At 43.1% G+C, this 26,102-nt stretch overlaps 1 protein-coding gene across 1 annotated transcript; it reads right to left on the bottom strand.

Annotated features, from left to right (window-relative positions):
- Window positions 1-26,102, bottom strand: LOC143168046 (myosin heavy chain, skeletal muscle, adult-like). The gene is made up of 38 exons (XM_076354129.1): window positions 25,899-26,102; window positions 25,669-25,812; window positions 25,420-25,576; window positions 23,788-23,815; window positions 23,584-23,689; window positions 23,405-23,497; window positions 22,702-22,765; window positions 22,511-22,609; window positions 22,314-22,417; window positions 21,543-21,681; window positions 17,850-17,968; window positions 17,599-17,748; window positions 16,354-16,524; window positions 14,600-14,906; window positions 14,435-14,505; window positions 12,909-12,996; window positions 12,700-12,817; window positions 11,390-11,513; window positions 10,525-10,661; window positions 10,065-10,320; window positions 8,918-9,160; window positions 8,658-8,834; window positions 8,426-8,571; window positions 8,247-8,337; window positions 7,769-8,158; window positions 7,402-7,528; window positions 7,177-7,295; window positions 6,707-6,903; window positions 6,142-6,325; window positions 5,890-6,055; window positions 5,594-5,718; window positions 5,050-5,358; window positions 4,744-4,947; window positions 4,332-4,457; window positions 4,066-4,236; window positions 3,874-3,978; window positions 3,638-3,733; window positions 1-153 (listed from the first exon to the last, which is right to left on the bottom strand). The coding sequence occupies exons 1-38, from the start codon at window positions 26,100-26,102 to the stop codon at window positions 1-3; spliced, it is 5,808 nt and encodes a 1,935-aa protein (XP_076210244.1).

Here is a 26,102-nt window from a genome sequence, read left to right as displayed (position 1 = left end):
TCATTCTTCTCCTTCATTTTTCCTGTAAATCTCCCGGCTCTTCACTCGGAGCTTGTTGACCTGTGACTCTGCAATGTCAGCCCGCTCCTCAGCTTCCTCCAGGTCATGATGGATCTTGCGGAACTTGATGAGATTGACACTGGACTGCTCCTCCTGTGGGAGGAGAGGGAGCTGTGAAAACCGAAAGCCTGTAGCCTTGGAATTCCTGAAGGAAGGGGAAGGTCCATAGCCTCTGTTCCCACTTTCCAGCTCTTATCTAGACTCTTAATTCAGATCTCCTCTGTCTTTCTGGTTTCTTATCTAGAAAATTCACTAAAAGCTTGATGGAACTCCTTTTTATCTACAGAATAATACTAAAACTGTATTTTTTAACCAATGCATATAGCAGTAAGGAGATTGAGGCCATGCTATGTTGTATCTTAGAAGAACTTGTCAGATCAGGAATTCAGTGCATCCATACATGTCTGGATTTCAGAACTGAACTAAAAAGAAACCATTGCTGGTCACCTAAATATCTTCAAATATGATTGTGCTGAATTTGCAATCCTGCTTCTGATGACCCAGATTTGATGACCTGTAGAAGTAACATTCTGTTTGATGCTTTAGGCCTGTTGAATTCTGGCAAGACATTTACAGAAAATAAATACCTGTGAATGTATACAGACAGAAAGTGTCTGTCTCAAAGAAAAGAGACAAGGGTAAACATCATTGACTTCCTAATCCAAGCAGTTATTAAACCCCCCTTTTCCTTCTTTCTGCCTGCCTGCCTTCAATGACCATCTACCTTTTGTTGATTGGCATGTATTTCTAGAACAAGCGCATGTTACCTCTGAACGAAATACTCGGACAATCATGAACAACTTTTATCCAATCCAAGGACTGGGACTTTGAACTTCCAGGTTGGCAGGAACCTTAGGCCACGTTCCAGTTCAGTCTCCCACTCACACAGGGCTAGCACCAATGTTAGATCTGGTTGCTCAGGCACTTGTTGAGTTTTGAGCATCCTCAAGAATGAATGGGCTCCTGTTTCAGCACCTAAGCACTTTCATGGTGAAAATATTTACCCTAATGTCAGTCAGAATTTTGCTGATGCAACATGTGCCCTTTGGGCATTCATCCTTTGAACATGCACCTCTGAGACAAGTTTGTTTCCTTTTCAACAACACCACATTTGACCACTGAAAACATCAAAAAGAACTCTCCTTGATAAATCCATGCTGGCAGTTTCCAATCACCTCCTTCTCCTTCATGTGACTTGACATTACTTCCAGAAGGATCTGGAACATGATCTTCCCAGTGCCTGAAGTAAGGTTGATTTGCTGTGGCTTCCTAAATCCTCCATCTTGCCCTTCTTTAAGATGAGTGCTTTTCCAGTCATCAGAGACTTTCACCATTTGCCATAACCTTTCAAAGTTAATAGAGAAATTGCAGTGGCATCGGCCAGCTTCCCTAGCACAGTCAGATGCATCCATCTAGTCTATTGGACTCGTGTATGTCCAGTTTGCTTAAGTGGTTCCTAGCTCAATCTTCCTCTACAGTTCGGCTTTCCTGGCTCCATCCTTGTATGTTCAGGCAATGTCCTTATACTCCTCACAAGACGCTCATCCCTGCTTCCACTTTCCATATACTTTCTTCTTGTATTTGAGCTTAGTCAGGAATTCTCTGTTCAGAATATATAGCTTCCTGCCAAAACTGCTTGACTTCCTGCACATTCCTGTGCTCTGTAGAAGTGGTCCTTAAAAACACAGCACTCCAGTCATAAGAGCTAGCACACTGTGTCTGTGATCTCAGGGAGGTCTTAGCTCTGCAGTGACTGTACACAGATGTCTAATTCCTCCTGCATGTTCCCCATGCTGTATGACTTTGTCTACCATGTGAGATGGTTTTCCTGTCATGCTGCTTTCTCAGGGGAGGTGTGAGAACATTCCCTGTCATGTTGTCCCCCAGATACTTCCTCCCTGCATCCATTTGTCTTTTTATTTGGGGAATTTTGCTACCATCCCCCAATAAACCTAGTTTAAAGCCCTGGCTTGCATGCTGGCAAATATGCTCTTACCGTATTTGTTCAGATAAATCCACCATTCCCCAGAAGTTCTTGTTCCTCACAAAAGGAATAAAAGCCAAAGCCCTGCTTGTAACATCAGCCACGTAACCAGCTGTTGACCTGAAGAATGCATCTTTTCATACCCAAACAGTCATCTTGATCAGCAGAATCAGAGAGGACAACATTTGAGCTCCCATGCCCTTCACTGTAGCTCTGTAATCTCTGGGCAATATCACTGAGTATCAGAAACAATGATTAACTCACAATGAAAGGGATCTCAGCAGCTTACCTAGTCCTGCTTCCTTCTCAAAGCAGGACCTACATGCCTAGGAGAAACAATGGTTAATGATCTGATGACTAGCCAAGATTTATTAGTCCCTCCACGACATCCTGGATTAGAGCCCTTGGCAAGTAGCAAACTTCCTGAGAAAGCAGATCTGGTTGGCAGATGAGTTCCTCCACCCTATTTAGAAAGGAGTGTCCGACCACTTTCACTGCCATTTTGTGGAATGCCTCCTCTGAAGAAGCTTATCTCACTTGTCACCAGACCCTGTATCTAGTCTATAAGTGTACATCTGTAGGTGGTGAATGTGCCTTCTCCTGATGACAGATGTCAAAAGCTTCCAACTTCTTGGAAGTCTCCATCAAGTGTAACTTCAGGTAATCTGTCCTTCTATGTAATGCGGGGTTTGAGCTATTGCACCTTCAGAGTCTCTCTGAGGAACTGTTGTTCTCTTGTTTGGCATTCCAGAAACAACACATCCTGCTCACCTCCTCCTGCACTCCTTCGCTTGGCAGTTTATCACCTGGACCAGAATGTATCAGCCCAATCCTCAGGAAGAAAAACTGTGCACTCCAGCGAGATGAATGCATTTTTCCTCATGAGCTCTGTTTTGACAGAGAACTCGTAAGTGCTGGGATAATTGCTCCACCTGGTGCTGGAAACTGATCTATAGCATGTTGCCACCATTTCTGGACCACTTCTAGGAGGCACCAACAATCTTGAGCAGCACCTCTGGGCCTCTCCTCTGCATTAAATGCAGCATGAAATGCTAAATCGCTGTTTGAACACCCTGGTCACTCACATTCCCTAGAAATGGTATAAATAGAAGCACAGCAGCCTTCTAAGAATTCAGTCTACTTTTTCTCGGAGGTACCTTTCCATATTACGTGTAACTTCATAAGTCTAGCATGCTTATCAAAAAACCATTTCTATTAGCAGGGGACAGAAATACCAAATAAAACCATCATCTTTTTTAAAAAAAAAAAACCAAAACCCAAACCAATTTAGAAATATTATATTAGTCAGATATCTTATAAGAAATTACTTAATTGATATGTTAATGTGAAGGAGAATTGAGGGTTATTTAGATTTGAAAATAAGTTAATTTATAATCTGATATAGTCCTCATATTTTCAGATATAACTATTTGCTTATTACTCTGTGAATTCCTAATCAGTCCTGAGGACACTTTATCAAACCTGAAACATATCATGATAAAAAGAAAAAAACCCTCATAAATGCTCAAAATCCTCAATGCCCAAGTTACCCCCTTTGAAAGTGTCTTTACCACCAGTCAGAGTGATACTTACAGCCTCCTCAGCTTGTCTCTTGTAGGATTTCACCTTCACTTGCAGCTTGTCCACCAGATCCTGCAGCCTGAGAATATTCTTCCGGTCCTCCTCAGACTAAAGCAGTTAGCAAACAGAAAAGAGAGTGAATTGGTTTCCCCACCGTGTCAGTTAGCAATTCCCCTTGGCAATCACGCGCAAAAATCTTTACTTCCTGCAAAGAAGGTCTGTCAGCCCAAGGAGGCCTCCTGCCTTACCTGGTAGGTCAGCTCCTTCACCCTCCTCTCGTACTTGCGCACACCCTTCACGGCTTCAGCGCTGCGCTTCTGCTCAGCATCAACCTCCCCCTCCAGCTCCCGCACCTGCAATGAGAAGCCCATCTTTGGAGCTTCCCTGCTGGCTGCTTAACGTGACATGTTCACTCATGCAAAAATAAAAGCCCTACGCACTCTGGCCTCCAGCTTCTGGATTTGTTTCTTGCCTCCCTTCAGTGCCAACTGCTCAGCCTCATCCAGACGGAGCTGCAGGTCCTTCACTGTCTGGTCCAGGTTCTTCTTCATCCTCTCCAGGTGGGCGCTGGTGTCCTGCTCCTTCTTCAGCTCTTCTGCCATCATGGCTGCCTGATGAGAGCAAAGGGACAAAGCCATTTTGGGGCTGGAGAGAGTTTGGGGGAGAATACATCCACCATCAGCAGTGAAAGGAGCCCCCGACTCACATCCGTGATGGCCTTCTTGGCCTTCTCTTCAGCATTGCGGGCTTCCTGGATCGTATCCTCCATTTCACCCTGGATTTGGGCAATGTCTGTTTCCAGCTTCTTCTTGGTGTTGATCAAGCTGGTGTTCTGTGCAAAGAGAGATTGCAAGATTTTTATTATAAAGCCTGCAATACCAAACCTGCAGTCTAAGCCAAGTTTTTATGCTTCAAGCTTGCAATTCAAAATCTGGAATTCTTGTATAAATGGTTGTTTACAAAATGTGAGTGGTGGGCTCAGGTGATGGGTTGTGAATATGCCTTCCCTTGTAGATAGCAGTAGAGAAGCTATTCTAGACCATTCTCACAACCTGATCTCTGAAACATCAGTCTTCCACATTGGGACTACGTGACTGGTTTCCACACAGTGCCCTTACCTGGGTATGGAGGAGCTGCACACGTTCAGTGGCATCCAGAAGCTCCTGCTCAGCCACTTTCCTCAACCGCTCCGTCTGCTCCAGGGCTGCCCGTAGCTCCTCAACTTCAGCCTGCAACAGGTTTGCTCTGCGCTCCACCATGGCCACCTGCTCCTTCAGGTCCTCCTGTGTCCTGAGAGCATCGTCCAAGTGTAGCTGGGTATCCTGTAGAAGAGACACAAGAGAAATTACAAGGTGGCACAGCACTCTTGAGTTTTGAAAACGTAAGGTAAGACATTGTTCTATATGTATCTTTGCTAAACAAACCTTGAGCACTGCCTGTGTGTTTCTCAGGTTCTTTTGTGCCTCGGCAGCCACGCGGTTGGCATGGCTCAGCTGGATCTCCATTTCATTCAGGTCTCCCTCCATCTTCTTCTTCAGCCGCAGGGCTTCATTCCTGCTCCTGATCTCAGCGTCCAGGCTGCTCTGCAAGGACTCCACAATTCTGAGGTGGTTTCTCTTCATCTGGTCGATCTCCTCATCTTTCTCTGCTATCTTCCTGTCAACCTCAGACTTCACCTGGTTGAGCTCAAGCTGGAGGCGCAGGATCTTCCCCTCCTCATGTTCTAGGGAGGCCTGAATAAGAAAGAAACAGTGTCAATAAAAGGATTTTAACTACAGATGTTCTCTTCCAAACTACCTCTTACAGAGAAAAGTGGGAGTATTTTGCTCTGGATGGTGTGGAAACTGAGGCCTGAGCTTCAGACCAAACAGAGAGAGAGCAATGACATTTCCTTGACGGTCCCAAGTTTTATCTCTCACACTATTCCTCAGTACCCCTCTCTGGAAAAAAATGATTATGGGCATGTACCTCAGCTTCCTCCAGAGCAGCCTGGATTTCAGATTTCTCCTGCTCAATCTGCTTCTTGACTTTCTCCAGCTCGTGAATCGCCTTTCCTCCCTCGGCAATCTGCTCCGTGAGGTCGGAAATCTCCTCTGTGGGAACAAAGACCAATGGCATGGTCAGGCACAGAGCCGAATGGGAAGGGCCCTGCCACACCAAGGTGACAGCCATCTTCGCAGACCTGCAGGCACAGGCCCAGGTGGAATGCTCAGTAGACAAGCTTGTGAGAAAGCCCTGCCAGGAGCAGAGGGCCAGGGACTTACGCTGCAGGTTCTTGTTCTCACGCTTCAGCGTTTCCAGGTGGTCCAAGGACTCCTCGTAGGCATTCTTCATCTTAAACAGCTCCGTGCTGAGAGAGCGAGACTCCTTCTGGGAGGCTTCCAGCTCAGCCTGCGTTTCCTCATACTTCTGCTTCCATTCTGCCAGGATCTGAAAAGAAACAGGACCTCAGTGTGGATGTGGCAATCAGGAGGGGATGCTCTGCTCGGGAACCCCAGGCCTGGAGCCCAACAGACCTTGTCAAAGTTCTTCTGCTTCTTATCCAGAGCTGCACAGGCAGCATTTGACCGCTCCACATCAATCATCAGGTCCTCCACTTCATTCTGCAGCCTCTGCTTTGTCTTTTCCAGGGAGGCACATTTGGCATTCACAGCTTCAACGTGTTCCTCTGCATCCTGCAGGCGCTGTGCTAGCTTCTTCCTGGGAGAGGTAAGCACAGCTCATAACTGGGGACCAAAATGGAGATTGTGTTGGCCTTTTCACCACAGTGCTGAGGCACTTTGCAGTATTTGGTCCCCATGCACCCAGTACAGAGCCTGTCCCAGGCAGTCATTTTTTTCCCTTTTCCTTTCCCCAGGGTCTAGGCATCCCTCTTCCCTCTGCACACACTATACATTGCCTTTCTCTTGCATTCTTTGCCATATGGCCTACTGGGGCTTTTCAAAACCATATCCCTTATAGTACATGTTTGCATTTCACTCCTCTCCAACCTACTACTACGTTTTTGCCTTTCAGTATCTCAATGATCTCTTCAAATTTCCATTATTAGCCTCTGCCAGCTTTCCCCACCTTCCCACATACTTTGCCTCCTCCAACTCCTCCGTGCGCTGAATAGCGTCCGTCTCATATTTGGTTCTCCACTGGGCCACTTCGCTGTTGGCCTTGGACAGGGCGCGCTGCAGCTCCCCCTTGGCTTCCTGCTCCTCCTCATATTGTTCCCGGAGCAAGTCACAGTCGTGGCGAGCAGACTGCAAGGCGTGGGCCAGGGCATTCTTGGCCTGGGTAGAGAGTGGGATTGGGACAGGAATGGTAATATCCTGGGAAATCTCTTCCAATGAATTAATTTAACACTGCAAACATGACCGCTGGGAGGGTGTAGGTGTTTGCAATGAAGGACAACTGTAAGCCTGGAGGACAAAATCCGCTAATCGCACTCCCCACAGGAATGAAAATCTTCTCCCAGTATGGCTTGTGCTAAGCAGACCCTGTCCCCACTAGGCAGTGTGAAGTTAAGAGTGTTTTCAGTGGCCAGCTGTAGGAAAAGTCATCACCTTTATCTCTTCTTCTAAGTGCCTCTTGAGTTCCTCAATCTGCTGGGTGAAAGCCTGCTTGCCTCTTGACAGCTGAGAAATCAGAGCATCTTTCTCCTCCACCTGGCGCGAATATTCACCTAGGAAAGCACACAGAAAGGAAATCTATTCATTGTCATTCGTGACCCAAACAAACTGTTTTAGGATGCTCTCCCATTCCACAACACAGAGGAGGCTCTCTCTCACCTGACTCTGTCTGCAGACGAGCTCTTTGAGCACTGAGGTCATTGATCATGCGCTGATGCTCTTCTTCCTTTGTCTTAATCTCACTCAGCTGGTCTTCCAGAGTGCGGCACATCTTCTCCAGATTTGCCTGTGGAGATCACAGAGAACGAAGGAAGATTCGTGTCTGGACGCCTCCTCATTCTGAACAGCAGGATTCTCACCAGAAAAGTGTGAACAAACGTGCAAGCTATATACTGCTCATTGGCGTTAGGTTGGAAATACAGTTCCATACAGAGACAGAGAGTTATGTTGTAACCTGACCATGTTTTAAAAGGATATCTTTCAACATTATTTATTTTCAAGTTGTTTTCCGTATATTTTTCAGTACCTTGGCTTTGGAGACAGACTCCATGTTACTGGCCAAGTCGTCAATCTCCATCTTCAGCTCGCTCTTCTCCTTCTCCAGCTTCTGCTTCACTCGTTGCAGGTTGTCGATCTGCTCCCCAAGCTCAGCTGTGCTGTCCGCGTGCTTCTTCCGCAGGGCGGCAGCCGTGGCTTCGTGCTGCAGCGTGGCCTCTTCGAGGTCACGACGCATCTTCTGAAATTCTGCCTCACGCTTCTTGTTCATCTCAATCTGAGCTGCGGTAGCCCCTCCTGCTTCCTCCAGGCGCTCGCTGATCTCCTCTAGCTCCCTGGAGAGGTCAGCCCGATGCTTCTCTGCTTTTGCCCGAGAGGTTCTCTCTGCCTCAATTTCCTCCTCCAGTTCCTCAATACGGGCCTGGGGAACATTACGGACCCTTCACACCCATGCCCTCCTCCTACCTGCTGTATTTCTGAAGGGCAGAAGAGAAGGAAGAGAGACTTGCCTGCAGCTCCTTGATCTTCTTCTGTAACTGCATGCCCAGGGCTTGCTCATCCTCGATTTTGCTCTGGATCTGGTTGATTTCAAAGTCTTTCCTTTGGGCAAAGCAAACCGGGTTAGAGCTCAAAGAAAAAAAGACAAGTGCCCCAGCCCAACACTCAGGGGCCCCACAGCCACACTTACTTCTTCAGTTTCTCATCCAGCTGCTGCTTATCATTTTCCAAATCCATTATGCTGTCATTTGCCAGCTTCAGGTCTCCTTCCAGTTTCCTCTTAGCTCTCTCAAGGTCCATGCGCAGTTTCTTCTCTTGCTCCAGGGACCCTTCCAGCTAAAAAGAGCAAGACCATCAGTGCTCTGCTGGCTACGCTTTCCTCTACAAAGTTTTCTTGTTCATTTAGCTACACGTGTGCTTACATCATCCACTTGCTGCTCCAGCTTGGTCTTAGCTTTGGTCAGAGTATTGACTTTGTCCTCTTCTGCCTGCAGGTCATCCAGTGTCTGCTGATGGGCCTCTTGGAGGGCTTTCTTCTCTTTTGTCAGCTTGGCAATGGTCTCATCCAGGGCTGCCATCTCCTCTGTGAGGTTTTTCACCTTGAAGAAGAAAACAATCTTGTTACAAGAATTTGAAATGGATCTCTTTTCCTTGAATGTGAGTCACCATATCTGTTGTATACCTTGTTTTCGGTAGCATGTTTTTCCTTCTCAACCTTGGCCAGTGTTAACTCAAGATCGTCAATATCTTTCTTCAAATCTGAACATTCATCCTCCAATTTCCTCTTCTTGGCTGCCAGCTCAGCATTTATCTCCTCCTCATCTTCTGCTCTTTCAGTTATCTCCTTAACTTTTGCTTCCAGCTGGATTTTGGTTTTGATGAGCTGGTCACATCTTTCCTCAGCATCAGCCAAGCTATCTGCTTCCTACAATAGAAAGAATTCTTGAAGGTTTTCTTATTACTGGTTACATCTTGTGATTTTTTCACTCATTCAATTTTGTTGCTTAGAATATTACATATGACATAATCAGTTTCATAGTCTTCAGTGGGGTGATATTTCACAGCGAAGCTCTATACAGTCACACATATTCTCTAGGTTTTGCTTCTGACCTTTGCCTCAGTGATCATTGCTACGTAGCATATTAATAATACAGGTGAGGATTTGGAACCCAGCATCCTGACTCCTAAAGGAAATGCTCTTTCAGAAAAATTGAACCTCCTCAACCACAAGTGTATTCTCAAGATAAAGATGTCTCCCATGCTTTTCATCATACATTGAAGCCGCTGAAATGGTGGCAATTCTTTCACACCTCTGTTTATTCTTGTTCCTATTAGAATACTTCAGACAACATTTTAGCATGTGACCATATGGTCACCTGTAATTTATATGTATATACTTCGCACTGTGCATGTATATACATAAAGTTTTGTAAACTTTATATATATACATTTTATATATATACACTTTATGTGTATATATAAAATATACATATATATTCACACATGTGTTTACATGTTTTATATATATCTATGTCATATACATGTTTCTATTTTTTATATATTTTATATACACACATATACTTTTATTGAAGACATTTTCTTCTTTACATTGAGTCTGTGGGGATGAAAGTTTGAAGTCTCTCCAATCCAAATCACCTGCCAAAGCCACATATAGGATAGTCTTATGTATGGTCCTTATTTATAAATTTGAATTTCATCATGGTTGCTGCACAGATTAATCTGACCTATTTGATTCTGTTCTTTGGAAGGCATGTTTGATTTTCATTTTCTACTAACCAAGAAGTATGAAATGCACTGATGGTACTCACAGCCTGCACTTGGAGTTGCAAGTCATTTTTCTCCTGCAGCAAAGAAACCATTTTCTCCTCCAGCTCCTTCCTCTTTGCCTCAGACTTTGCAAGCTCTTCCTTGGTTTTCTCAAACTCTTCCTTCATGTTGGCCATCTCCTTCTCAGATTCTGCACTCCTGAGCAAGGGCTTGATCTTGAAGAACAGCTTCATCCAGGGCCAGTGCTTGACGTTCATGAATGCACGAACGTTGTACTGGATACAGAAGATGGCCTCCCTGAAATGCAAATCAAACACAGAATGACTAACTCACAGAATCACAGGGTGTTTGAGACTCAGAGACCTCTGGAGGACATCTTGTCCAACTCCTGCTCAAGCACAGTCACCTGGAGCAAGTTGCTCAGGACACATAGGAAGAATTGTCAGTGTGGTGCCTGCAGAAACAATGGGCAATGAGAAGAACTTTAAGAAGAATGTCTACCTCCTCTCCACCATTCGCTGGTACTCCATTCTCATCAGGAAGCCCCTGCACCTGGCTTGTGTGCGAGTCATGAGCTGTGCCAGTTTCTCATCCCTCATCTCCTCCAGGAGACCTATCAGCCCAGCTTTGAAGAACACCTTGAGAAAGGGGATGACATAAGACATCACTCTTAGGTCATCAAAACACAAACAGATTAAATTTCCATAGGAATTACTGTTACCAAAGTCGTTGAGACTTTATGGAAGGGGAAGCTGATATTTTTATTTTATTTAGTTCTCTAAATTGACTGTAACCACTCACACTTTCACACCAGTGTGTATGTGTCCAGGCAGCCTGAATGGTGTGACTTGTCTGATATATAGAAGACAATGAATTTCAGCTACCAGTTCCTCACTATACCCTCTAGGTTTATCCTGACTGGCAGTCACAAACTGGTAACTGGAGAGGCTTTTTTATCCTTTTAGGAATCAATAACTTTGCAGAATGTTATTTCACCTCAGAATATTGCTTCATATTTCACAAAACTCAGTGAAGGCTGCTGTCCATTTTCTTTTGTGTCCTCATTTTCTGTATCTTTTGGATAAAGTCTTTCTGTTGCCATCCTCCTAGTTAACAGAGCACAGACTGATGATGGGACTACCCTGTTGTCTTGGTGCAAGCTACGTCTTCCTGCTACCAGTTACAAGTGCTACCACTTTTACTGCTAGCAAACATGTCCTTGGCTATTTATTCATGCTGTTGCTTTAGTCCTTGAACTGTTTTTTCTAGTGTTTTTATGCATGTACATTTCTACTCATATTTTATTCATAACTATCTTAATATTTCTGTAACACATCTTCATATTTTAACCAAGTTGTACTTGTACCTTTGTATGACCAAATTTATATTGGGTGTGATCAATGGCAATGGATCCAAGGAGTTTCTCAGAAGCTTTCTTGCTATCCATAAACTGTCCCTCTGGGACAGCACTTGCATTCAACACCCTGTATCTGTAGGAAAAAACAGAATGTAAGAATATTCTTATTACCCAAGCCAACATTCTTTTTTAATCCAAGCTTGCTGGCTTCCCAACATGGCAGGACAATATCTTAGCTGAACCTTGACTGATTTTTTGAGACATTTCTTTATTAGATAGAGATACATTTTCTGAGCAATGTGAGAAACTTTTGCTACAACTTACCCATTATAATTCTATGTGGAGTAGATGATATTACAGTATCATTGACAGTAAAATAATTGTCAAAAAAATGGGAATACTGTGTTAAATATTATAATGAATGCATTATTTAAATAACTAACATATAGAGGTTACAAAAAAGCTGCATTAGCTTGGCATTTGAACTAGCTGGGACTGGAAGGAAACCTGGCACACCATCTAAGCTGTCTCTAAGTAACCATATTGCTCTCAGCACCCTGAAGACACCAATTGGTCTTAACGGCCCTGCCCAGGCTCACCTAGGGCCTCTGCCATGGGCCCATGGGCTCCATTTCAACTTAGGCCTGGGATCTCATTTCTTGCAAGAGTTACATCACAGCTGTTCTCCGGCCCAGTCTCTGGCCTTGCGTTCTTGATGGATCTTGGGCCTATACTGTAGGTAGTTGTCTCCTCAATGGAGATCTTGTATGGATATTGTAGCTTTGTTTCCAGTGCTGTCTCTAGCCCCATCTCCTGCTGCTCCTGACAGGACTACCTGGATGGCCTCTGGATCTGATTCAATGCTTGCCTTGTCTCGGATTGTCGATGGACCCCTTACCAGCTCCCAGCTCTGGCCACTGTTTTCAGACCCTCTTGGACTGCACCCTGTTGGGTGTTGTTGGTGAGGGTCTGCCCTGGGGTCACCTTCAGCTTCCAGTTCTCCTTCTCTTAGGGAGCAGTTGGCCATTGGTGCTCCCTGATAATTGCTTATACAAATTCCAGCTGTTCTTGCAACAGACAATGTCAGGACCTTTCTAGGGAGGATACCAGTATGTCCTGTTTGCTTTCAATGAGTCAGGTAATGCTATCAAAATTACAGGTGAGACATATGGTGCTGAGTAAAGACAACAAAGAGTACTCATCCCATCTCTACAAAAGATATATCAATGTCATAACATAGCCCTAAATTGTCCCACTGGGTTAAGGTTGTATACATGTAAACTTAGCTATAATAAAACAGTATTCTGGAGAAACCTGACCTCTGTTTAAAGTCAGCATAGAGAACTCTGCTGGGGAATCCTTTCCTGCAAATTCTGATCCCTTCCAACACGCCGTTGCACCGAAGCTGGTGCAGCACCAGTTCATGCTCCATGACACCTAACAATTCAGAGCACAAGTGAATATTGTGGATTGCAACATAGAGATCTTCAGTATCACAGGAAAATCTCTATATACTTGAGGCTTTTACCAGGTGTTTTTGTTTCATTGGGGATGATGCATCTCACAAAATGTGGGTGAGTGCTGCGCAGATTGGTCATCAGCTTGTTCAAGTTCTCCTGAAGAATTATGAACAAAATTTTATATTAGTAAATGTTTGTTCTGCACATTCACCTTTACAGTAAAACCACTATAATGCTATCAAATTTGCTGGACCCATATGAATATAGTATTCTCTTCAGTTTTATGAATACTGTGATAAAATAAAATGTAAAAAATTTTGTGATTTTGCTCTGGAAAGCTTATAGAGAGTGCTAATGACATAATTTTATCTGAAATGTCACTGTATTTGATAACTTTCACAAATTCACTTCTAAATAATGAGTTAATTTGAGTGAATATTGGTATTTATTTAAAAAGCCTATTGTCTGTGTTCCCTGTGGAGCCAAGTGTGAAAGATTATTTTTTTATATGTGATTCAGAGGTAGGTACAAAGATGACAGTAATGGAGAACTGGACAACAGATTCCAGCTGTGGTCCAAAGCCTTGTAAACTGAACAGCTATCAGTAACATTCCCCCTGCCTCAAATCACAACTGAGAGGGCAGATTCCCAATTTTTTTAACCCATATCAAAAGAGGTATTTTTGAGATGTAAGTCGTATTTTTGAAAAGCCACTTTTGGCAATGATGGTGGACACCAAAACAGAATAAAAACCAATGTGGCAGAAGCTATCAAGTTTATCTTGGAAAACTCACAGTTTTTCAAGTGTGTGATGTAAAACGTGAGTTTACCAGGAAGAACAGGAGGAGAAATAAGAGCAGGAGGACAGCTAAAGAGACATTTACAAATGTCCTTCACCCATGAGAGGTCTACACCTGTACCAGTGACTGCTCCTGGAGTCCAGGCACACATGCCCATCTTCTACTCCAGGGGAGGCTGGACAAGGAGACCAAGAACAGAACAAAAGCAACTCAGGAAGAAATAGGCCATTTGAAGAAGGGACCCCTAAGGTGAAGGATGAGTATATGGTCCTGAATACCTGCAGAGAAGAACAACAGCTTCACCTGGGAGAAGCATACGGAAAAGCCAGGCAGGAAGGCTGAGGCTTGAGAAAGAACTGTTAAGCCTCTGACTTGTCAGCAGTCTAGAGCTCAAGATATGGGGATATTTCACACACACCAGACCAACTCCTAGAGTATGCAGCTGACATGGGAAGAGTGAAGAAGTCATTTAATCAGAAAGGCAAAACAATCTTATTACAAGACTGTATTCCACTTTGAAATCTGGAAGAGAGGGAAGGAAGGCTGCTAGGCTATATAAGACAATTTTATTATGGTAGCTGACAACATCATTGTAAAGTAGGAGATAAGGGGATAAGCTCTGCATCCACTGCAACAGAGGTTAAATGGCATGATGGATTTCCTTGCTATAAGAACATGGGTCAAGAACTCTAAAAAACTATGACTACAGCTTACCAAACTAGAACCAGGAACTATTCAGATTTCAAGGGAGTTTATTTTCCATTTCCAGATCAGCAGAGATAACAAATACTTACGCGGAAAAGAGCTGAGACAGTCTGGAAAGAAGAACCCTTCTTCTTGCCACCCTTCTTGCCACCACCACCTTCTACATAATCAAAAAAATATATATTTTAAAATTTTAATTTGTGATTCTCCCTGTACATTGTGCATGGATGAATCTAAAGATTTATAGAACTGACCTGCTTCTCCACCATAAGAGGCGAAGAGTGAGGCCAGTGTCTTCACAGACGATTTTTGGTATAACCCAATGACAGTTTCATTCAGGGGGTCTTTGTTCTTCTCAAGCCAGCCAGAGATGTTGTAGTCCACTGTACCAGCATAGTGCACCAGGGAGAAGTGGGCCTCAGCCTTGCCTTTGCCAGGTTTGGGCTTCTGGAAGTTGTTGGACTTGCCCAGATGTTGGTCATAGAGCTTGTTCTTGAAAGAGGTGTCAGTTGCCTTGGGGAACATGCACTCCTCTTCCAGGATGGAGAAGATGCCCATGGGCTGGAAGAAGGCAAAATAAACATAGATGTCAAATTGGCCTTTAACACAAAGGTGGCTGGTCTTATCTCAGTAGAGTATAAAATCACAAATAAAGACTGTGGTATCAGTAAGACAATACTGCTGTCTCTTTTCAAATCCAAAGAGCAGGGTTAAACATGGATACTTACCCAGTCTACTTTCAAAGGCTCAGTGACTGATGGAAATTTACATTATTTGTGCCAGAAAATTTGAAAAATAAAATTAAAAATGTCATATTCACAAAAACTCTTGGTCTAAACAGCTCACAGTGTACAGATATGTCTTAATAAAAGTGTTCTTTGGTCAAGGTCCTCCTAGTTACTGAATGCCATGTCCTGTAACGAACTTGACTGCTCTCTTATTGCTTCAATTGGTGCACATGAGAGGATGACTATCAACTGGAATTTTTGAAGTTCCATCTTTTATATTGCAAATATTAAAAAAGAAAATAAAAATCTCCAGTTGCAGCTGTACTGCTAGGCAGAAATGAATCTATCAGAGCTTAAGAGAAACTTACAGGCTCTATAATGGAAAATAACTAGCTCTTATGAAAGAATGCTGTCATGAAAGAATACTGTTATTGGGAGCTTTGCAGTGTTTTGGCTCTTGGAAATAGATCAGTACAGAGCTGCTGCCATGAAGCTGTTGAAACCTCACAGATAAAATAAGCTACATATTCAGGTATTTTGAACAACCAAAACTGAATGTTTGGATGTTGTCCTGGTTTCAGCTGGGATAGAGTTAATTTTCTTCCTAGTAGCTGGCACAGTGCTGTGTTTTGGATTTAGCATGAGAATAATGTGATAACACACTGATGTTTTAGTTGTTGCTAAGCAGTGTTTATACTAAGTCAAGGACTTTTTCAGCTTCCCATACTCGGCCAGTGAGGAGGTGCACAAGAAGCTGGGAGGGAGTATAGCCAGGACAGCTGATCCAAACTGGCCAAAGGGAATTCCATACCATATGACGTCATGCTCAGTATATAAGCTGGGGGGAGTTGGCAGGGGGGCAACAATCACTGCTCAGGGACTGACTGGGCGTTGGTCAGCGGGTGGTGAGCAGTTGCATAATTTTTTTTTTTCCCTGGTTTCTTGGGTTTTTTTTCCCCTCTCTTTGTTTTAATTTCCATTACAATTATTATTATTATTATTATTATTGTAGTATTATTATTATTATTATTATTATTATTATTATTATATTTCAAGTGTTTAACTGTTCTTATCTCATACCATGGGTTTTCTTACTTTTGCTCTTCTGATTCTCTCCCCCATCCCACTGGGGGGGGAGGGTGAGCGAGCACGTGTGTGGTGCTTAGTTGCCGACTGGGGTTAAACCACAACAGATGTGAATGTGGAAGAGTCCTCTGAAAGCTGATGTCAAGTAACTATAGAATTCCCAGATGCATAATGCACCTGAACAGGAAGGATACCTTCTCAATCAGCTCAATGCAGGCCGCCAGGTCCATCCCAAAGTCAATGAACTCCCATTCAATTCCCTCCTTCTTGTACTCCTCCTGCTCCAGCACAAACATGTGGTGGTTGAAGAACTGTTGCAGTTTCTCATTGGTGAAGTTGATGCACAGCTGCTCCAGGCTGTTGAACTGCAAAACAGAGATTCAGCTATTTTTGAAGTGTGCTCCTACTTTTATAAAACAGTGAGATTTACTCCACTACTTTCCAGCTCAGACTAGATCTATGGTTAGATCAGCTTATAATTCATCTGTAGCACTCTTCTACAGCACCTTTCCTGTAACAGGCATGTACCAGACACAGCTGAGCAGCCTGATCTGTGATTTTCTTAACAACTATATCTAGTGGAAAGAGCCAACGGCAGGGCAAGTGACCTCTTCCTAATACTGACTAGGGCTATTCAACATAGTAAGTGCCTGTGGTCGGAGGAACAATATGTAATTGCACGTCATGCATCTGAAGACTAGCACTGCAGCTCTCTTCTCTCATGTCAGCACTCTGCTCTTGTCATGCAACAGTGGTATCATATGTTGAAAGAGGAAAAACTTGAGAAATTTAAATTCACAAGCTTCCACAGTGAAAACTACACTATACTAAGTGCTATGTGCAGCATTCTCAATAACACCTTTCCCTTCATATTGAAGGAAGACAGACTTCAAATTCAGTGCTCTCAAAGGATTTTCAGGTATTCTTTGTAATAAATATTCTTAATTTCTACACCGTTATAAAGCATACTCAGGGAAAAATTTGAGAAGGTTAGTCCCTAGGCATGTTACAACACTTCTTTCTGATTCAGTTTTAATCTTTCAATTATGCTATTCAAAATTTTCTCTTCTTTCAGATCAAATCCTTGGTTTTCACTGCAACCTGAAACACATAATTTTTGGTGCTCTAGTACATCAAAACTGACATTGCAAAAAGCCTGTGTTCCTTTGCCAGCACTTTCAGCCTATAATGGCCCATCTGAGAGTCCTTTAACACCCACTTTCTATGCCTTATAAGAATTTTTGTACTTCTGGAGAGTGTTATTACTGAGTTGTTCTTCATGTAAATCCATAACCTTTGTATGGCCAGGTGCTTCTGAGCTCCTATAAGTACATAATATTTTTTCCACTATCATGTAAAATAAAACAATGTATTTCTCTGAGTTTCCTTAATAGTTGGATGGCTCTTCTAGGAAGCAGTTAACAAACTCTTTTCCTTACATCAAAGATCTCGAAGCCAGCAATGTCCAGGACACCAATGAAGTACTGTCTGGGCTGCTTCGTATCCAGCTGTTGGTTGATGCGAACAACCATCCACGAGAACATCCTCTCATAGACAGACTTTGCCAAAGCACCCACTGAATTGTGCACCTATACCAGGAGGAAAGAAAGAAAGTTACCATGCGGATCTGAAGAGAATGCTCATGAGGTTAATTCAAGCCAAAGGTTCCCAATCACCAACTGGTTGTTACCTGTTGCACAGTTTGGCCCTTGGTCACATATTCATTCCCAACCTTGACTCGAGGGTAACAGAGGGCCTTGAGCAGGTCAGCTGAGTTCAGACCCATCAGGTAGGCGGCCTTGTCAGCAACTGATAACAGAAAGAGAGAGAAGAATAATCAATTATTGGATGATGCACAGTTTTTGATAAAATTTTTTCAAAACAAAATATTCTCTGAAGGCTAGTTTATAAGTGTCATAGAATGATAGAATATCCTGATTTGAAAGGGACCCACAAGGATCATCAAGTCCAACTCCTGTCTCCATACAGGGCAACCTAGAAGTAAAACCATACATCTAAGAGCATTGTCCAAATGCTTCTTGAACACTGACAGGCTTGCGGCCATGATCACTTCCCTGGGGAGCTTGTTTTGATGCTTGACCACCCTCCTAGTGAAGAACTTTTTTCTAATATCCAGTTTGAACTTCCCCTGACACAGCTTTAAGCTGTTCCTTCACATCCGATCACCATACACCAGAAAGAAGAGATCAGCACCTCACTCTTCACTCCCCCTCATCAGGAAGTTGTAGACAGCAATGAGGTCACCCCTCAGTCTCCTCTTCTCTAAACTAAACAAACCTAGTATCCTCAGCTGTTCCTCATAAGTCATGCCCTCTAGTCCTTTCACCATCTTTTATGTCCTCCTTTGGACACATTAAAATATTTTTATATCCTTTTTATATTGCGGAGCCCAAAACTGCACACAGTACCTAAGGTGAGGCTATACCAATGCTGAGTGGTACAATATCACCTCTTTTGACCAATTAGCTATACTGTGCTTAATGCACCCCAGGATACGGTTGGCCCTTTTGGCCACCAGGGTTCATTGTAGACTCATCAATCAAAACCTCTAGATCCCTTTCTGCAGGGCTGCACTCCAGCCTCTTGTCCCCCAGTCTATATGTACATCGAGGATTATACTGTCCCAGGTGCAGAATCCAGCATTTGTCCTTGTTAAATTTCATGTGGTTGGTGATTGCCCAGCACTCTAATCTATCAAGATGTCTCTGTAAGACCTCTCTAGACTCAAGGTAATCAATGGTTCCTCCTAATTTAATATCATTGGCAAATTTAACTTAGTGTGTGCTTAACTCCTGTTTCCAGGTCATTGATAAAAACACTGAAGAGAATTGGACCTAAAATTGAGCCCTGGGGAACACCACTAGTGACTGGCCGCCAGCCAGATGTTACCACATTTACTACAACCCCTTGAGTCTGACCCTTCAGCCAATTGTTCACCCATCATATTGTGTACATGTCTAGCTGTATGCTGGAAATTTTGTCCAGAAGGATACTGTGAGAGTATCAAAAATTCTGCTAAAATCAAAAAAAACCACATCCATTGCCTTCCCTTCATCCCCTAGGTGGGTAACCTTGTCATAAAAGGATATTAAGTTAGTAAGGCATGACTTTCCCTTCATGAACCCATGTTGGCTTTGATGGATGACTGCATTGTCTTTCAAGTGTTTTTTAATAACTCCCAGAATAATCTTCTCCATATTTTACCAGGCACCAAAGTGAGACTGACAGGCCTATAATTTCCACTATCTTCTTTTCTGCCCTGTTTGAAAATTGGAATAACATTTGCTAGCTTCCAGTTGACTTGGGACCTCTCCAGATTCCCAAGACCATTGATAAATAACTGAGTGAGGTCTCACAATATAGGCCAACTCTTCCAGTACCCTGGGATGAATCCCATTGGGGTCCATAGACTTATGTGCATTCAGTTACAGCAGCAAATCCTGTCCAAGTTCAAAGTCAGCTAGGAGCTTATCTCTCCCCTAGTCATGGTGCTCCCGCTCTGGGCTCTGGGGGTCCCAGGGCCCACCATTCATGTTAAAGACAGAGGCAAAGAAGGCATTAAATGTCTCTGCTTTATCTTTATCCCTATTTGTGAGCTGACCAACCTCATCGAGTAATGGACCACTGTTTTCTTTAGTCCTCCTTTTGCTGTTAACATACTTTAAAAAACCTTTTTTTTTTTTTTTTATCCAGCATAGTACTGGCCAGCTTCATCTCCAATTGAACTTTGGCTGTATGAATTTTCTCCTTACAGTGGTGAACAAAATCTCTGCAGTCCTCTTATGTAGCCTGACCTTGCTTCCAAAGTCCATACACTTTCTTTTTCCTCCTACGTTCCAGAAGGAGATCCCTGTTCAGTCAAGCCACCTTCTGCCCTGCTTGCTTGACTTCCAACACATTGGAATTGCCTGCTCCTGTGCTCTTAAACGATGGCTCTCAAAAAGTGACAAGTATTTGTGGACCTCAATGTCCTTAAAAACAGATTCTCAGGGGACCTTACTAACTAGTTCCTTGAGCATCCTAAAGTCTGCTCTTTCAAAATCCTGGGTAGTAGCTCTGCTGACAGTTTTTCTCGTATCACCAAAGATTTTAAAAACAACCATTTCATGATTACGGTGGCCAAGACAGCCACTAATCATCACATTACCTACAAGAAGATCTCTATTTACAAACAACAGGTCTAGGAGGGCACCTTTCCTAGTTGGCTCCCTTAGTACCTGTATCAAGCAGTTATCTTCAACGTCTTTCAGGAATTTCCTGGACCTGTTCATGTCTACTGTATGATAGTCCCAGTTAACATCTGGGAAGTTGAAGTCAGCCATAAGGACAAGGGCAACTGACCTAGAGATTTCCCTTAATTCTGTATAGTATAGTACATCAGTGCCGCTATCCTGGCCAGGTCGTCTATAGTAGATTCCCACAACAACATCTGTTTTATTATCTTTTCCCCTAATCCTTACACAGAAGCTTTCAACCATGTCGTCCCCAACTGCAAGCGCTGTACAGTCCAACTCCTCCTTTATATACAGTGCTATCCCTCCACCTTGCCTGTCCTGCCTCTCACTCCTGAAGAGCCTATAGCTATCCATCACTGCACTCCAGTCACAGGACTCTTCCCACCAAGTCTCACTTATGTCAATGACGTTGTAGCTCTGGGACTGAGCCAAAGAACCTGGTTCCTCTTGTTTATTCCTCATACTGTGTGCATTAGTGTACAAACATTTCAAATGTGTTCCAGAGTACTCAGTACATTGTGAGAAGAGTGTAAGCTCTCACTAGCACACCATCCCTCAGACGTTGTCATGCCATCACATAGCTTATCTCTAGTAAGCCTAATTTTATCCCTTTCCTCCTTTGAATCTAGTTTAAAGCTCTTTCAACCAGTCCCACTAACACATGAGCATAAATATTTTTCCCCCACTGAGAAAAGTGAATCCCATCAGACCCCAGCAGGCCTGGTGTCACCTAGATCATCCCATGATTGAAATAAAATTCTGCCGGTGACACCAGCTTCAGAGTCAGGTATTGACAAACCGTGTCTGCCTGTTTCTTTCAATGTCATTCTTTAGAACTGGGAGGACAGAGGAGAGACAATGCAATGTAAGACAGTGGAGGAGATTTCAGAGCCAAGAAAACAAAAAATTTAGAATTCAGGCTTAAAGACAATGAGAAGAAGACATCTAAGTAATCTTTTTGTCCTTGAAATGCTGAACCCAGCTTCTTTAAAAAAAAAAAAAAATCTTCTTAGAAGGAAAAATGCTTGTCATTTTAAAAAAAACACTGTTTCTACAGACTCAGTTGATATTACAATACAAAATTTTGCTGGTAGTACAGAGACATCTGTAGCAAATTATCCTAGTACCTTCTGTGCCATCCGGTTCTGCCTGCTCCTCACGCTGCTTCTGCTTGAACTTCAAGTTCCCGTAGTGCATGACAGCCCCTGTCAGCTTGTAAATGGCTGTTTTCTCATCAGGAGTGAAGCCCAGGATGTCAATGGCACTCTGGCAACAGAATCGGTCCAATAAACCTCCGGGCCATTGTTGTGGTTTAACCTCAGTCGGCAACTGAGTACCACACAGCCGCTCACTCACTCCTCCCCCCCACCCCGGTGGAATGGGGGAGAGAATTGGAAGAGCACAAGTGAGAAAAACTCATGGGTTGAGATAAAAACAGCTTAATAATTGAAATAAAATAATAATAACAATAATAATAATGTAATAATAATAATACACAAAGCAAGTGATGCACAGTACAATTGCTCACCACCCACTGACCGATGCCCAGCCAGTCCCCGAGCAGTGCCCCCCCCAGCCAGCTTTCCCCAGTTTATGTACTGAGCATGACGTCACATGGTATGGAAAGTTCCTTTGGCCAGTTTGGCTGTGCCCCCTCCCAGCTTCTTGTGCACCTGCAGCCTCCTTAGTAGGTAGAGCATGGGAAACTAAAAAGTCCTTGGCTAGTGTAAGCATTACCTAGCAACAACTAAAACATCGGTGCCTTATCAACTTTGTTCTCATCCTAAATCCAAAACACTGTACCAGCTACTAGACAGGAAATTAACTCTATCCCTGCCGAAACCAGGACAGCCATTAAATGGAACTTTCACCATACCGATATGCGCTGTGTCACTTACATCTGTAGCCATCAGCTCCTCCTGGTCATTAATGCTGGGAACAGTGATCTCACCTTGACTCACAAAGTGATAGTCATATGGGTTGATAGTAATGAGGAGCATGTCTGTAAAGAGGAGTAGGACATATCTGGGCATAGGAACGAAGACAAATGTTAAACACATTCAGACCCCATCAAACAATTTATACTACTTCCTACCAATTAGCTCTGGCTTCTTGTTGGACATGATCTGATAGAATATGTGGTAGCTTCTTTCTGCCTTGAGCTGGAAAGTGACTCTGGACTTCTCCAGCAGATCTGGCAAGGATGGTAGGACAGAGTTAGGCCTGAGAAAGTACACTGAGGTGAAAAGGGAGGAAGGAATGTGACCAGGTCAGGAGGTCTCTTACATGTTTCAATGTCAGCAGAAGCCAGTTTTCCTGTGGCGCCAAAGTGAATCCTGATGAATTTACCCTTAAGAGAGGGGGAAACAAAAAAAAGAGATGACAGTTTTAAAGAGGGGATAAATAGACTGAGTTTGGAGAACAGAAGGGAACTCTACTTCCTAAAGGGAGTTACAGAGAAGTCAGAGCTAAACTTTTACCAGAGGTTTACTATGAAAGCACAAATGGCAACATCACACATTGCAGCAAGAGAAGTTCCGACTAGACATGACGACCAATGTTTTACTATAAGCGCATTGCAGTTCTAGGAAAGGTACCCAGAGACTGTAGAAACTCCAGTCTTGGAGATTTTCAAAACTTTACTGTATCAGGCCCCGAACAATCTGATCTAGATTTGAAGTAAGTCTTGCTGAGGGCTGGACTAGAGAATGAACATTTTATACAGTGAAAAAAATACGTATATATCATTGTACCAGTTTACCATTTCAGGATATATTTGTATTGAATGTATACTTACCTTCCATTTTAAGTTTTATTTCTGTCATTTATATGTGTATTCTATCTTTTGTTTCAATACTTAACTATAAAATGAGGAAATATTTGAGGAAACATGAATATAAATTTCTTATTATTAAACTTCAGGAAGCAATCAATAACAATACACTTCTTCCCACTTGTAAACTGAAGCTGGTTTTGACTGAAAACTTACAAAGCGTGAGGAGTTGTCGTTCCTCAGAGTCTTGGCATTTCCAAAGGCCTCCAGCAGTGGGTTGGCGCTGATGATTTGATCTTCAAGCGTTCCCTACAGGATAATGACTGTTAAACCACATAGTTCAATCCACATAACAACTGCAGAACCAGACAAAATGTTAGTAACTGGTAACTCACATGCATTTTGCCTGACTCCTTCTTCTTCTCGCCACTCGCTGCAATTGTTGCAAAGTACTGGATGACACGCTTTGTGTTCACAGTCTTCCCTGCACCGGATTCTCCGCTGTCAAACCAAAGAGAGAGGCAGAGAGCGTGTGGTCAGGCAGGAGGGCCCCTGGCACCGGGCAGCCCCGCAGGGACCCGGGCAGGGAGTGTACGTACGTGATCAGGATCGACTGGTTCTCGCGATCTGAGAAAGAGGCAGAAACAAAGAAACTTTAATGCCGATGAACAACACAGAAAATGCTAAAAGTGGTCTAAAAATAAGGTATCATGATAGTTGTGTGACAAAAACATTTGTTTGGCAATTAAGTAACTCCCTTTAGTAATACTCTGCCTTAGGAAAGATTTTAGATTCTATAAAAAATGAAACGTTTCAGCAAAGCTTTTTTTCCCCCTTTCTTTTTCCTTTCCTTTGTTCATTCATCTTTTTATCCAGTACAGAAGAATGAATGTTTTCTAATGTAGGTTTTTTCACCATCTTAATTTTCTTTTTTGATTTTTTGCTTGGTTTCTTACAAATCTTCAGAGTTGAGTATTTTTTAAAAGTTACAGAGTGAAAAAAAAGAAAATAAAAGAGAAAATATTCAAATGAAATTAAAATTGCAGGTTAATGTTACGTTACATGATAAAAGTTCATCTGCACCCCCCCAGCATAGAGAGTTAATGGCAAGTGGGGGAGTCCAAATACTACCCTGCCCCAGCTGTTTCCAGGCCCATCAAAGGAACCATCAGCTCACTGAAAATATATTCTCTTTTTCTGTACTTTAGGGATTATTCTTTCAGGCATGTATATTCTTGGCTGCAGAATATTAAAGCAGACATCTTACCAGAAAAAGATTCCATAGGTATATCTAACATAACTTTGTAATGTAATCCAGGGAGTGATTCCTATTCACTGAAGCCATTAGCCAGAGAGACACAAATCCATATGATTCATAGCCAGTTCCCTCTAGAATACACTGTTGTCTGCTTGCGATTGACTAGCATTTAGAATAATCCCTGACTCAAATCTCAACACCTATACCTGATCTTAATTCTTTACTCACTCAAGTCCACAACACTATTCCTTACACACACCCAACTTCTTGTTTCCCTCATATTATGCACATCACACAGCCTTGTGCACTCCAGTTTTACCACATGACTAGGCAGGTAAACACAAGTCAAAAAATTTGTCATTTTTAGTTTTCATTACTTCAACTGGAACTGCTCAGAGTTGCACTCATGCAATCCACCCCACCATGTCTTATAGGCAGCCACAGAGACTTCTACATTAAGGAACTCTTCAAATGTTTGGTAGGCCAGGGTAGCTACAGCACACTGCTACAAGAGGAGGCCACTTTTTTGACTTGAAACATTCTCATTATTTTCTTATTGTTCTTTAAGAATTAATATATTTTTATACTGTACCCAAAAGAAGGAGAAAATGGCTTTATTGCCCACTGAAGTAATGTTTTTGCAGCTTAAAGCTCAGATGTGCACTGTTGAAACCCTGAAATGGTATGTTAAAGTGCTAAACCTGCTGTGATACCATTGAGGGACTTAAGAAGAGGAAAAAAGATCTGGAGTAATTCACTCTACGCTACTTATTTTAATAGTCCTTAGAGTTAAACACAGCTTCTCTCAGGTTCAGTTTAAGGGACATCTAGAATCTTTGGAGTAACACAATATGGGTGATCTGGGAAACGACTCTGGAAAGAAACAGTCCAAACTGAGAGTTTAGACACAACTTGTTATTCCCCTGAAAGGTATTCACAGTATAATTGCCTTAAGGGAGTTACAGCCACTCACCAGTCAGCATGAACTGATAGGCATTGTCAGAGATGGAGAAGATGTGTGGAGGGACCTCCTGGCGCTTCTTGCCTCGGTAGGCCAACACCACCTCCGGGTTGTACACCGGCAGCCACTTGTAGGGGTTGACAGTGACGCAGAAGAGACCCGAGTAGGTCTGCGAGGAAGGGAGACAGCACGTTGGCTTCCACTTAGCCTGGCAGAGCAGTTCCTCCTGCTACCCAAAGGAAGACTGCTGCTGGTACTTACGTAGATCATCCAGGCTGCATAACGCTCTTTGAGGTTGTACAGCACAGCGGGTTCGTGGAGGTGGGTCATCATGGCCATGTCCTCGATTTTATCGTACTTGGGAGGGTTCATGGGGAAGACCTGATCATCCTTCACGGTCAGGGTCTGACAAAGAAAAGTGATGCATGTATGTCAGCTAAGAGCTGAGATTGGGAATCAAATGGTGACCTTCAGCCTGTTTTTTCCCTCACCTCTCCACTTTCAGTCTTGACAGTGACCTTCCCTGAGTCTTTGCTCTGGATTGTTCCTTTCACAAAAGATTCCTTAGGATGCACCACAAAGACGGATGACTTGGCATCAAAAGGTTTGTTCTGGGCCTCGATTCTCTCCTTTTCTGACTTTCGGAGGTAGGGAGCTGCCTCCCCAAAGATGGCCATCTCAGCATCCGAAGACAT

The sequence above is a fragment of the Aptenodytes patagonicus genome, chromosome 16, assembly GCF_965638725.1.
Source record: "Aptenodytes patagonicus chromosome 16, bAptPat1.pri.cur, whole genome shotgun sequence".
NCBI lineage: Eukaryota > Metazoa > Chordata > Aves > Sphenisciformes > Spheniscidae > Aptenodytes > Aptenodytes patagonicus.
This window is presented reverse-complemented; position numbering and strand designations above follow the sequence as displayed.